This window comes from Canis lupus, chromosome 25, assembly GCF_011100685.1.
Source record: "Canis lupus familiaris isolate Mischka breed German Shepherd chromosome 25, alternate assembly UU_Cfam_GSD_1.0, whole genome shotgun sequence".
NCBI classification, from domain to species: Eukaryota; Metazoa; Chordata; class Mammalia; order Carnivora; family Canidae; genus Canis; species Canis lupus.
The window spans coordinates 43,255,249-43,270,274 of NC_049246.1; the positions used below are offsets into that span (position 1 = coordinate 43,255,249).

The 15,026-nt window shown below is 36.8% G+C and overlaps 1 protein-coding gene across 1 annotated transcript in view; it reads left to right on the plus strand.

Moving 5' to 3' along the window:
• The window catches only part of PSMD1 (proteasome 26S subunit, non-ATPase 1), a 93,231-nt gene that overhangs the window by 68,146 nt on the left and 10,059 nt on the right, over positions 1 to 15,026 (plus strand). The window contains exons 19-21 of the mRNA XM_038574162.1: positions 6,764 to 6,866; positions 12,710 to 12,879; positions 13,957 to 14,049. Of these exons, the coding sequence (XP_038430090.1) occupies positions 6,764 to 6,866; positions 12,710 to 12,879; positions 13,957 to 14,049 (366 nt within the window). The remainder of the gene's footprint in view (positions 1 to 6,763; positions 6,867 to 12,709; positions 12,880 to 13,956; positions 14,050 to 15,026) is intronic.

Sequence of the window (15,026 nt, forward strand, 5' to 3'; positions counted from 1 at the left end):
TTTATTGGCCCCGTCCCTCTCCCTTTTCCTGTCTTCTCCCTACTCTCCTCCATCTCCCTCTGCTTCTCTGCTAGTCCTGCAGTGGATATCTAATGCCTCTTAACTCTTCGTGTCAGATGTCAGTGCACAGTGACAATCGATCATATTAACTTCTCTACGTGGTCCCTCTGAAGCCCAGATTTCCCCCACAGAAATCCCCTTCACACATCCTTCTGCAAGTCCACTTCTCACAGATGCCCTGTGGATGACTCCCAGCACAGATTTTGAGATAATCTATTTTAAAATTTCCTTGTGACAGTCTCCCAGACATCATGTTAGAGTATGATATCTAATGTATCTTGGCATCTCAGCCAAAATTTCTCATTTTGTTGAGAAACAGAAAATGCATAGATCTTATTCACATGTACTAAAAATTACCAGTTTTGCTATATTAAGTAGATGTGTGTAGCTAAGGCAGTAATTTCAGAACTTTTTTATTCTTAACTTGAAATTGGGGCATTTAATAGTTTTGTATTGATTTTGCTTCTGTTTGAGAAACAGTCAAAAAATTGACAGTTGGAAAAACCATTAGCATACTGTCTTTTGCCTCATCAAACAAATGTAGAACATCCTCATTTTCAGCAAAGTAGATTGATGGGAGGGTGGAGAAGAGAAGAATTTCCAGAACTCATTGATTATTCATTCTCATTTTATGGAATTTTGTTTAATAGAGTCCCATTTCTAAATAGTCGCTATCATTTTTATTTCATTAATCCAGTGCTGCTCACTCTGTCAGAATCATCTGTAAGACTTCCAAAAATTGGATTATTGCCAAAAATAGAAGCCTAGCTTCTCATTCTGTTTTAATAATATATTCATATATTATATCTTCTAGAACATAAACATCTTTTCAGAGAGTCCACATTTCTTTTTGGCCTTTGTTTTTAAATATAGCAGTTGTAATATGAATAGCTTTTGCATTTATTTCTGCTTTTGATCTTCTGAGCTTTATCAGCTGGAGGTTATCCACTTGAGTAATGTCATTAAAGAAGGATGTTTAGGCCATGGAATGCACCTCTTCTAACAATAATATATAGATATTTACTCACTTAGACCTCACATGTTGCTTTCATATTATTTGTATTGTGAATAAGATAAATTACTATCTTTCCATCCCTCTGCTGTAGGATTTTGTTGATTTTTTTTTTTCAAGCATGAACTCTGCACCAACAATGGCAGGGTCCTTTGGAATGGGAGTGGAGTAGGGTAGGCTGTGTAGTTTGAAAAAAACAGTCAACTCTTTATTCTTTTTTTTTTTTTTTAATTTATTTTTTATTTTATGATAGTCACAGAGAGAGAGAGAGAGGCAGAGACACAGGCAGAGGGAGAAGCAGGCTCCATGCACCGGGAGCCCGATGTGGGATTCGATCCCGGGTCTTCAGGATCGCGCCCTGGGCCAAAGGCAGGCGCCAAACCGCTGCGCCACCCAGGGATCCCCTCAACTCTTTATTCTAATAAATAAAACTTTTTCACATTTAGAAAAAGTGAAAAAATACAGAATTTAAAGAATTATTATTTTTTAATCATTCCATAAAATGCTGTTGAACCAAGTCCTAGCTGATGTGAATTCATGGGTTGCACTTCCATCTTCAGGTTATATCAGAATCTTGAGTATTAATTTAAAATGTTGAAATGCAGTTATTGCTGCTAGCCATTGCCATTAACATAAACTCCATGGAGAGACTTAAATGTATATCTTACCAACTATGAGACTAAAACTGTGTACCAGTGTGTAAAGTTCTGGTATTTTTTTTAGGAAACACTATTCCTTAGAGGGAAATTGTTACTCAGCTCATGAATTCTTAAAAGTTTGAGTTCTGTTTCATTGTTTTCTGCTGTTAAGCATGCAGTAAAGACTTCTGTGGACTGTCATTTATATCCTTTGTCTTTTATCTGATAATTGCTAAAGACAAGATATTCTTTTGGAATGGTATGTGACATTTTGCTGAAAAGAAAAAGCTATTAACAGGCTGAAGAGGGGCACCTGGGTGGCTCAGTCCATTAAGTAAGCGTCTGATTCTTGGTTTCAGCTCAGGTCCTGAGCAGTCATGGGATCGAGTGTGGAGTCTGCCTTAGATTCTCCCTCCCCCTGTGCCCCTCTCTGTGCACATGCTCACTCTCGCTCTCTCTCTCTCTCTCTTTCTCAAATAAATAAGTAAAATCTTTAAAAAAGAGAGAGAAAAGTTTGCAAGACTGCAGAGTCCTAGTCACAAGGTTGCAAACTGGTACATGAAATCAAGTGGAAATAAAATGGAAATGAAGTGCTCATTTCATTAAGACTATAGCCACTCCTCAGAGGAATCCAAAAGGGACATTTCTCAGATAGTTTGTAAAACTCACAGTAGAAAGTTCCAAAGGAAATATTTAAATAAGCATGATGTATGTCACATCCTTTTACAGAATGCTGTCTTAATGCTTAGTTCTATACACTATGGTCTTGGTTTAAGTAATTCCATTGCATCTTTGTTTTTTTATTATGCCAAGTTTTGCTCACTCAGTCTCAACAACGTAGATCCAGGAACATGTATATGTCCCTGGGTGATTACAAACCCAATTTAGAAAACCCTTATACCAGAGATTCAGAACCATTTAACTAGAATAATGTACTTTTTGTAGTTACTTGGAACTACTTTCTCTCAAGAACCCTCTCAAGATCCTTTATGAAGGGTCTGTCTTTTGTTTCCTTGTTAAATGAAATCCACCTTTAGCATTTTTGAACATGTACATAATTATATATAGAATCGGATAAAAATATTACAGTGTAAAAATAAAATCTCTGATGCTCCTCCTTGCCTGATATCATCTGGCTTAAATTTACCTGCTGTAGGTAGGTAACCACAACTGACAGGTGCTCTTTTGGCAAAAGGATCATGTTTGGCCAAGCTTGATAAGCTTTTCTAGTTTTAAAATCACAATTTGAGTAGATTAGGCTTTTGTGAGCCATCATGGTGATCTAGAAGTATTTCTGTGGAGAAATCTTTGAACTTCTATAAGATGAAATTACTAAGAATGAAATTTTATATTATAAGGTGATAGTTTATAGTATAACACATTTATAAATGGTAATCTATATTTCCATACTATTGCCTTGAGGTAGGAACTTTGTGCCAGTGATAATATAAGAAAGGGCTGCAGGCAACTACCATAAACAAAATAATACTCAAAACTGAAAGGAAGCTAAAAATATCATTTGGTATATTGATAATGGGGAAATCATGATAACATTGACAATATTTTAAAAGAAGAAGAAAGATAATTTTTTTTAAGCCATGTTGAGTTTGAGATGATAGCAAGTCAGCTGGAAATCAGATGAGTGCATAGGGAAAAAAAGTCAGAACTGAAGATGGAGCTTTGGGAACGAACCACAAAGAAATTGTATAAGTCCATAGCCTCTTATCTGCAGTTCCAAATCCAAAAACCTGTGAAAACTAAAAAGAGATTTGTTTATTTTTAAGTACTCACTTGGCTATAAAACTTGACCATTATAATATGAGCTCATTTATAACCTGTATCCCAGTTAGTGTTAATATTCAGTCATTTTGCTGCCTCTGAAATATTAATTTGTTTGATTATAGGTTATTGCCCCCATACTTCATTGAGAATATTGCATAATGTATGGTATATGGACCGTGTTATCTTTATAAATTCTGAATTCCAAAATTCATCTGACCTCAAAGATTTCGTGGTAGGAGTTGTAGGCCTTTAGTTGAAGTTATAAGAGCAGATTTGTAATGGCAGAGAAAGAGAAAAAGAAAGACAACTTAAAGTGTGCTCTATATGCAGGAAAATAGAAAATTTAAAGGAGATACACTTAGGTGATAAATACCAACAGAAATGACCCCAAAGAACTTTATTCCCTTCTCATTTTTTTTCTTTTTTTTTTTTTATAGATTTTATTTATTTATTCATAGAGACAGAGAGAGAGAGAGATCAGAGACACAGGCAGGGGGAGAAGCAGGCATCATACAGAGAGCCTGATGTGGGACTCGATCCAGGGTCTCCAGGATCATGCCCTGGGCTGCAGGCGGCGCTAAACTGCTGTGCCACCGGGGCTGCCCTCTTTTTTTTTTTTTCCGAGAGTGGTTTTTTCCCCCCCAGCAGTATAAGGGGTAGAGTTAAAAGTATGAATGTTAAAAATGCATGAATTTGGGAAAGTAGGTTTTTAGATAATAATAATGCACAGCAGAATGAATCCATGGATTACAGGATTGCCTCAAATTTAATTGTCTTTTCTGTGAGACTATCATAATACAAAATGGGAAATAGTTTTTCCAACAAATTGTGCTTTATATGAGGGTGCCTTACTGTTCATAACTGAAATTGAATCAGGAAATCATGATCCTCACCATGATTGCAGTTAGTTGTTTATGGACACAAACAAGCCACTCATTTCACCTGTCCTACTTCAGTTTCACTTCTGTAAAATACAGGGAGTACGTGATCTCAAACTTGCCTTCAAATATAAGATACTATCCTAACCTACAAAAATAATGATTCTTTACAAAGAATCATAAACATGAGAATTAAGTTACTGCTGCATAAGTAATAAAATGTGAGGAAAAGAATTATTTTTTTAAAAAGATTTTATTTAGTTATTCATGAGAGACACAGAAAGAGAGAGGCAGAGACACAGGCAGAGGGAGAAGTAGGCTCTATGCAGGGAGCCTAACATAGGACTTGATCCCACTACTCCAGGATCACGCCCTGGGCCAAAGGTGGCACTAAACCACTGAGCCACCCGGGCTGCCCCAAAAAAGAATTTTTAAATGATAAACAAGAAATAGCTCTCTAAAGTAGTTTAATTAATAGTAGTTGGATAATCCTATTACATATTTGTACTGATTTTTTTAAATCCCATCTTTCAGTTTCACTGAATGTTTTCCTGTTGTTCTGGGCACAATTTTATATTTAAATTCTTCCTCATAATGTACATACACTGCTTTGTCCACTGTTTTCTTTTTATAAGTTCATGACATATTTCACAAACCTTTAAGCACATAAAATTTCCATCCTATATAAGGTAATGTAAGTGTTCATCTAAAATAAGTTCAGAATCAAAGGAATTTGACCTGTTGAACCAGTTAAAGCATTAAACCTTAGGATTTTTAAACCTAGAAGGGAATTTTATGATGATCTAGTCATGCTGGTTTTATAGTTAGAGAAAGTAAGACTTAGAGAAGTGGCTCACTAATGGTTGGTTATATGCTAGGTAATGGCAGAGTGAGTTCATTGGTTTCCCCATCACATTTTATTAGCAGCGTTAAGTTACAGAGATAATAGTCAAGGGGGACAGGTGGGGTTCTGCCATAGTATGGTAGGATAGCCATGCCTATTGAACTATAAAATGTCTTTTGTACATTACATTACACATATACTGCATCATATTACAGCAGCTCCATAAGATAGGTGCTGCAATTCCTGTAGGGATGAAGAAACTGAAGCTCATAAAAGCTAAGTAATTTCCCTAAACAGATTATTGGAGCAGAGATATTTGTAAGCCAGGGTTGTCTGATTCTTTATTATCCTGCACTGTACAGCGTGGCCTCCAAGACCAAGACAGGTGAAGAGGGGAAGAGATTCTGAAACAGTATGTCATGCAAATAAGGTCATTATATGAGGAAACTCAAATTCGATATTTTCTGCTTCTGGCAGATTTGGGGAGCTCCATGGTCATGTGCCTCTTGAACAAGCAGAATTATTCCTGGGTACTTCTCACTTGAAAAAGCGCTGTTGGGGAAACTGAGAAGTGTAAGACATGGAAGAAGCGTACAATAGTTCCCTTATTGTCTCTCAAATAGTTTTAAAGGAGTCACAGATATCTTGATAACGTGTATTTTATAAGTTTCCTTTCCTTTTTTTTTTTTTTTTTTAAAGATTTTATTTATTTATTCATGAGAGACACACAGAGAGAGAGGCAGAGACACAGGCAGAGGGAGAAGCAGGCTCCATACAGGGAGCCTGACATGGGACTCGATCCTGGGTCTCCAGGATCACACCCTGGGCTGAAGGCGGCACTAAACTGCTGAGTCACCCAGGCTGCCCTAAGTTTTATTTTCTAATTATAAAAGGAATACATATTAGTTTTAGGAATACAGAAAAGAATAAAGAAGCAAGCAAAAATTACCAGTCATCCCAGGCTGGTACATGTAAGTTAGGACATGTTCCATTTTGGTATGTTTTTTTGACAAGTGATTATCATCACATGTTCTCAAAACATTAATACATGTGCATAAGGAAAATCTTGATGTGAATATACATTAAATCCAAAATATGCCTCACACATCTTCAGTAAAGGATAGTTACTTGAAGATAGAATTGAAGGATTACGTCTGCTAGGAAATCCGTAAAGGTGGTGGTAAGCAAAAGAGATGTTATTCACAGTACAATGAAAGCCTCAGCATTTGCTTGGACTGTTTACGCCTACTGACTAACAGTAGTGCGATATGAAATCGCATTCAACATTCCCAAGAGTCTGAATCATCCACCGTGGAATGAAGATTGAAAACAGAACTGGTGCTCACTCCCACATCAGAAAAGTCATAACACCCATGATTTCAACCATGGAACTTTTCTGCCTTCAAATCTGGTTTATATCGCTCTCTTTTTGAATGTTGTGAAATTCAGAGCTCAAGTTTCATTATAATTTGAACAATCTGTTCCCTGATCTGAAATGACACCACAGATAAATATGATATGTCTGTAATTCTTTTGCTTGTTCCTTCAGGTGAATCAGTTCAGACAGCTGTATTCCAAAGTCATCAATGATAAACATGATGATGTCATGGCCAAGTTTGGTGCTATCTTGGCACAGGGCATCCTGGATGCAGGTAAATGTTATACTTCTAGATGCATTTATCTACCTAAACTAATGAAGTAACTATTCTGCTTTAACTATATGACATAGTAGAAATTGAAGAAATTATTTGGGGAATTGTTGGGGAAATTTTCTGGGGGGAGATTATTTCTGGGAGAAAATGTGGGACCTACAGTTCGTAGAAAAATAATTTAGTAGAGTTGTTAAGTGTGCAGACTGTTAAGTTTTGAGTCCCAGTCCCTTTATAGTACTAACTATAGAACTTTGAGAAGTTTTCCCCTCTCGGTATTTATTTTCTTCTAAAGTCTACGTTGTGGTTTTTGAACAGTTATAAAGGCATGTAAAGGGCAGCCTAGGTGGCTCAGTGGTTTACTGCTGCCTTCGGTCCAGGGTATGTTCCTGGAGACCCGGGATGGAGTCCCGTGTCGGGCTCCCTGCATGGAACCTGCTTCTCCTTCTGCCTGTGTCTCTGCCTCCCTCTCTCTGTCTCTCATGAATAAATAAATAAAAATCTTAAATAAATAAATAAATACATGTATGTATGTAAAGCTGTGAGAACAGTGCCTGCCACTAAATAAAAGTGCTCAGTGAATGCTGGCTGATTTTTTTTCTTTAGTTTTCTTAGTATATATCAATTTTAAACAGGTTGACATTGAAAATATTTTGAAGCAAAAAATAGTTTTTTAGATAATTTCAAGCAACCAAATCATCTTAAAAATAAGATATATGGAATATTTACCTAATAAATACATAGTATACACTGCCTGCCGTTTAGCTTCTGAATTCACACTACTCACCACTACATTGTGATTTATTTTTGAGACAGGCTGCCTTTCCAAGTTGAAAGGGTGTGCTCTTACTGCCTTGAACCTGGGCTCATTAGACATATTCTTTAACTGGTATTATTGGTGACATCCCAATAGGTAGAAGAAAGCAAGCATATTTATTTTATTTTTCATGTATTTTCTCTGTTTACCCTAGCCATATAGAATATAATCTTTTTATGTTAATCTTTGCTAATTTGAAAGATGTGAAGAATAATATCTCAAGCTTTTCATAATAGCTCTATTATTCAGTGAGCATTTTCTCAAATTTATTAGCCATCTGATTTCTTCTAATAAAAATACTCCTAGCCATATTTATCGCATTCTTTTCTTGGTCAACTAGAAATGTATGTCCGTTTCTAGTGAAGGAGATCAGGAAAAGAAACTGTATTTTTTTTATATCTTTAAAGTTCTTCTTGCTAAGAGGGGGGTTTTTTTAACCATATTGAGGTTTTCAGTGTCTTTGTCTTCTTAGTTTCAGATAATCTCCTTTGTGGCTTTTTTTTTTTTTAATCTCTATCATCTTTCTAATTTGATTTATTGTATGTTTTCCTTGAGTATATTAGAGATTTCTCTTCTTGTTTATATGCTGATGCTTTTTTTTCTCCCTAAATTCTTTCATCTTGCTGGAATCTTTTTCTGCCTATTTCTCTCTTTTCTTAGGATGTTGGCTTTTTTTTCCTTAAATTTTTGAAGCACATAGTCTTCTCTCTCTTTTTAAAGATTTTATTATTTATTCATGAGAGACATCAAGAGAGAAGCAGAGACCTAGGCAGAGGGAGAAGCAGGCTCCTCGCGGGAAGCCTGATGCAGAACTCGATCCCAGGACCCTGGGATCACACCCTGAACCAAAGGCAGATGCTCAATCACTGAGCCACTTGGGTGCTCCCATAGTCTTCTCTTTTAATCCATTGTCTAGTGGGGGTTTTTCTTTTGTTTTCATTTTCAAGAGATTGAGTTTTTTGCTTAAATTTTTAGAGTTAAGATGCAATTTAATTGCCTTTTTTTTTTTTTTTTTTTTAAGATTTTGTTTATTCAAGAGAGAGAGCACAAGTCAGGGGTGACAGGGGGCAGAAGGAAAGGGAAAAACAGATGTCTTGCTGAGCAGAGAGCCTGACTCGATCTCTGGACTCTGGGATCATGACCTGTGTCGAAGGCAGACACTTAACTAATTGAGCAACCCAGGTGCCCCAAAAACTTTAAATAAATAAAGACATTCCCTGTAAGCTGTGTATAAATAAGGTAAATACTCCACAGGTACTTGAATAAAACATTTCAGTTCTCAGTGATATTGAGTCTCTCCTGTATATAAACAGTACAGATATTCACATGTCATAGTTTCTCCTTCCTCATTCTACACCACCTTCTAGTATTTTTGTATACATTTTTTTTTTAAGATTTTATTTATTTATTTATTTGAGAGAAAGAGAGCATGAGCTAGGGCTCCATTCCTGGACCCTCAGATCATGACCTGAGCTGAAGGCAAGATGCTTAACTGGCTGAGCCATCCAGGTGCCCCCACCTTCCAATATTTTTATATTACGTTGTCATGATTTATGACCTTTACATTCTTTTGTGAAATCCTCTCACAGTTTAGTCTTCATTTCATTTTTAAATGGATTCAGTGCTCATCACCATTTCTTTTATTGCTGCTTATTTTTCTTGAGTATCTGTACTAAGACCTGACACTGAATTGGCTGGATTTGATCAGTCCCTAGTTTATATTCAGGTTCACTTGCTATGGATTTTGACAAATGCTTAAATATATACCCACAATACATCATAGGCACTAGTTTCGCTGCCCTAAATATCCTCTGTGTGCCACCTTTTCATCTCCCTCCTTCCCCACAATCCCCTGGTAACCACTGATGTTTTTTTACTGTCTCCATGGCTTTAGTTTTCTCCTTTCCAGAGTATTATACAGCTGAAATCATACAGTATGTAGTCATTTTAGATTGGCTACTTTGGGTAATTGGTTTTTAAATAGGATTTAGGAGTAACATTTTACTATTCCATGATCTTCTGTTTATTTCTTTTAGCTGCCAGTTTTAAGTTTGTAGTTTTACGTACAACACTTTACTTGTTCATTCAGTATTACTACAGTTTTTTGCTGGTTTCTGCTATATTAGTTATTTGTTAAGAATTAGGGGAGGAGGATCCTTCTCTGTTTCAGCTTTATTCTACCATCATCATGAGAAGTCCTCTCTCTCCCTTCCTTCCCCTTTCAGCCCCTTTCTCCCTTCACTTCCTTTTGGAAGTTATCTCTTTGAATTGCTGTGGACTAATCAAGTTTTGATGCTTCTTTCCATTTCTTTTTTTATTTATAATCTTTTTTGCCTTATTTTAGTGTTATTATAGTACATAAAAGTTCTGTACTGTCGTGTTCACTATTATAGGCATAATTTTTCTCTCACTCGTTTTCACTTTGTCAGTATCCTGTCCTCCTACAAACTGCTGTAACTGCATTAGAAAAAATATGTAGTCCTGCAGTCTGGCTCCCAGAAGTTAGTGTTAATGGAGGAAATCTGGAGGGCAACTTCAAAGGAGTGAGTGAAGTTGAAGTTTATGAAAATTCATTCAGTGATTTGTTCTCTTCAGGGAGAAGAGCCAAAGATTAAGGTTTATGATCGAGGTTTGTAAAACTGTGTAAACACTATCAATAGGATAAACTCTTTCTTGTTTTGTATTAAATCACAGACTGTTGGAACAAAAGGCTAGTTTAGTTTCTAAGTCTGAAGAAAATGGATTTCATTGGAATTAAAGGGAATTCAGCTTCAAAACTTAAATCAAGTATCACGTTCTCTGAGCAGCCTTCCCTCTCTCCTGCCCACCCCGCCTCGCCCCGGGTTAGTGCCCTGCTTAGCTGTATGTTCTCACCAGTGCCCGGGTTTCCATTCTCATAATGCTTGTGTATGCCCTAGTTTAATTATCTAGTTATCTGTTTTCTCCACTAGATTAGAGGCTTCTTGGGATCCCTTTCAGTATTTTGTTCAAAATTCAATATATAGTAAGCACTCAGTGAATGTGGAGGTTAGAGTACAAGCAGACAATAAATGCATATATAACTCAGACCTGTTGCAAAAACAAAGTATACCTGAATTTTTCCAAATAAAATCTAGATTATTTGGTTAAACAGTAGAACCCTGATTCTTACAAAAAATTAAAGTGCTTTTTTAGTTTAGTGAAATTAGTACTCCGTGACTAATGTAGAGGCACCTAGGAGAGATTAAAGTTAAAAGAAGTAAAATGTGGGGCGCCTGGGTGACTTAGTTGGTTAAACGTCTATCCTCAGGGATCCCTGGGTGGCTCAGCAGTTTGGTGTGTGCCTTTAGTCCAGGGCATGGTCCTGGAGTCCCGGGATCAAGTCCCACATCGGGCTCTCTGCATGGAGCCTGCTTCTCCCTCTGCCTGTGTCTCTGACTCACTCTTTCTCTTTCTGTGTCTCTCATGAATAAATAAATAAAATCTTTAAAAAAAATAAAAAAAATAAACGTCTATCCTCAGCTCAGGTCATGATCCCAGGGTCCTGGAATCGAGCCCCACATTGGGCTCCCTGCTCAGTGGGGAACCTGCTTCTTCCTCTCCCTCCGCTATTCCCCCTTCCTGCTTGTACTTGTGTGCACACACACGCTCACTCTCTTTCTCTCTCTCTCTCTCTATATATATATGTGTGTGTGTGTGTGTGTGTGTGTGTGTATAAAATCTTTAAAAAAAAAAAAAAAAGCAGTGAAATGTGAGCAATAGGGATCCAGAATTGGAATTCAAATTAGGATGGTGGAAAAAAAAAAAAACAAATTAGGATGGCAACGAGGCACAGACAAGCCCCGTTTTTATAGGCTGTCTTGTATAAACTAAAAGATTGGTGTCTTTGAGTTCTGGGCTCCTGCATTAACACTTAAATAGACCAGAGGGTGCAATAGAGCAGCCCATGTGCCAAATCAGATTTAAACATGTTTGCCTGCCTCACAAATTGTGCAAAATTTTGGACAAAATCCAGTTTAGAGTCTGCTTTTAAAAACAAAATTACCTAGTGACACTGAATCTACCTACACCCTTAGTAGCATGTTCTCTTTAAAAACAGCATGAACTTTCCAGTTGCTTCAATTCCCCACTGCCTCCAGACCAAATGTTCTCATTTGTTTGCCTGACTGGTGCCTAAAGGCATTCAAGTTTGCAACCCCTAATAGCCTCCTAGAAACTCAGCTTTTCTTGGGCCCAGTAAAGATCCAGTTGTCTAACTGATGCTTAGATCTTAGCTCTTATTCAACTAGTTCTCAAACTGTGTTTCTCTGCACTCCCAAAAGGGATAGTCGAGGGGATGTGGCAGGAGGTGGGTGAACAAGACAAGCTGAGCCATTCAGCCAACAGCCCAAACTTAAAATTAAATCGAATTAGCTCTGATTTCATTGTTTCACATATTGTGCTTCTTTAAAAAAAAAAAGTCATTTGAATCAAAGATCGGAGATTAAAAGTTTTCTTTTGTTAGTAGTGTTCTAGTTCAAGTGCTCAAGCCTAAACCCTCATTTTATCAATAGGAAAAGAGACTTTTTTACTGGTAAAGTGATTTGTCCAAGTCCACAAGGCTAGTTAATGTTGGAGCTGCCTGCATTTGGACATAACTAAAGCACAAAGAGTAAACTAAGCAAATAGTATCTACCTCTTGCCTCTTTGCTGTTGTTTGCAAATATGATGTGTACTGAAATTTTACTTTTTGTTAGCACATTAAAAACCCCGCTGTATAATATAGATTAATATTTAATTCAGTGTTCAGTTTTGATATCCTCTAGGCTTTGTTTTTGGAAAATTCCTACTTATGTAGGAAGAAGTCTAGATTTACTGATTCCAATTAAAATACAGCACTTCCATTCTTGGAGACTCTATTTAGTTCACTGGCTAACAAATTCCATCTACTCCGTATCAGTTTTATGAACTGTATGCTTAAAATAATCACCAAATGTTTCCTTAGTGTAATACTTAGGAATCTTTATACTGCCCTACTGGATTCATGTTCATGATTTCTCTTTTTCTACAGGTGGTCATAATGTCACAATCTCCTTACAGTCCAGGACTGGGCACACCCATATGCCTTCTGTAGTTGGTGTTCTTGTCTTTACCCAGTTCTGGTTCTGGTTTCCTCTTTCACACTTCCTGTCATTGGCTTATACCCCTACCTGTGTCATTGGCCTTAACAAGGACTTAAAGGTATGTTTGTGACACCTTAGTTTTATAGTGTATCTTCTTCACTGTATCCTAAACACCCACTCACAAGGATTTTTCATGAAATTTTAAAGATGAGTTGGCATTTTACCAGTTTTGTGTTTCCCCTTTAAACTGAGTCATCACCTTGTTGAATGGGGTGTGTCAGTGGAAGTTTTGAAAATTAAATCTCCTTACTAACTGTAACCTTGGATGAAGCAATTGAGAGGGAATGGTAAGAGAGAGGGCAAATACAAAAATACGAAAAGGCTTTATATACCACTCTCACCAATTTTATTTAATACTGAAGTTCAAAACAAGAATCTTTAGATTTCCCAATCCCTAACCTTTAACATTGTGGTTAAATGTCCTATGTGATCTATAGGGACTTTTTCCTATAGCACATAATTTTCTGATCTCTATTTATATTCTTTACAAGGAAAGTGGGATGAAAGAGACAAGATTCCTTATCCTAGTAAATGTGATGCCTGTTACCATTCTCTATCAGTGTGAATTGGATAAATAGAGAAGAATTCAGACTAGTGTATTTAACACCTAGTCAATTAAGCAATATGAAACCGACTTTTTCATTAGGCTCATGTTAGACTCTTAATATGGAGGAATCATGATGTGGTGTAGAAACTGTACAGACTTGTGTAGGTTGGTTGGAGTGGCATAAAGTTAGGTATTGAGGTTAGATAAATAACACTTTATAAAGGACGTAACAGTTGATCAGATACTCACACATGAGTGGGACTTAATCCACTGAAGCAAGGTGCACGGCCAGGAAAGATGAGATCAAGGGGTGCCTGTGAACAAACACAGAGCTTTAGGAAGGTTTAGGGTGCTGCAGGTAGTTCTGTAAAACACCTCATAACAAATTCAGAGTAAGAAGAGAGATACTCATAAGGGAGTACTGTAAGAGAACATTTAGCCTGGATTGAAACTTCTGACATTCCTTTGCATTGTCAAAGACCATAGAATTCCTTTTTTTTTTTTTTTTTTTTTTTTAAGACCATAGAATTCTTAAATCTTTATTTGGCTTCTTTTAACCTAAGGAGAAAAATTCTTTTATTTCTTCAGATGCCAAAAGTTCAGTATAAATCAAACTGTAAACCATCTACATTTGCATATCCTGCCCCTCTGGAAGTACCAAAAGAAAAAGAAAAGGAAAAGGTAGGTTTGTGTTCTCTTGAGCAGCATTTATACTTACACATAGAAGCTACTTAGTGTTTTACTTGGGTTTGTTTTAAATATTTTTGTGTTTTAAATTAGATATTTTCTTCTTTCTTTTTTTTTTTAAGATTTTATTTATTCATGAGAGAGAGAGAGAGGCAGAGACACAGGCAGAGGGAGAAGCAGGCTCCATACAGGGAGCCTGATGTGGGACTCGATCCTGGGTCTCCAGGATCATACCCTGGGCTGAAGGTGGCGCTAAACTGCTGAGCCACCTGGGCTGCCCTAAATTAGGTATTTTCAAAGTAATACTTCTTATGGTAAAATCTAACATTATACAAGAATATAAAGTAAAAGCCTTTTTTCTCTCCTGGTCATCCAAGTCCCATGTTGCAGGAATCATAATTTGTGAACATCCCCCCTCCCCCGATGTTTTCTCCACACATATCAATACTGTTTATACCACAGATAGAATTACTTTTGGTGTACTATTCTGCAGCTTATTGTTTTTACTTTAACAGTTAATCTTTAGGGCACCTGGATAGCTCAGTGGTTGAACATCTGCCTTTGGGTCAGGGCGTTCTCCCTCTGCCTGTGTCTCTGCTTCTGTGTGTCTCATGAATAAATAAAATCTTTTTTTTTTTTTTAATTAATCTTTAAGGGACATCTGGCTGGCTCAGCCAGTGGAATATACAACTCTTGATCTCAAGGTTATGAGTTCAAGCTCTACATTGGGCATGGAGCCTACTTAATATAAAACAAACAAAATAATGGTCTTTAAAAATGTCGATGTAGGGACACCCTCTGCCTATGTCTCTGCCTCTCTCTCTCTCTGTCTCATGAATAAATAAATTAAAATCTTAAATAAATAAAATTTTTAAAATGTCAGTGTATATGGATCTCGTTTTTTGCTGCAGAGCAATCCCTCTATGTATATATACCATTATTTTTCTTCTCGATTCCTCCTTCATCTGATA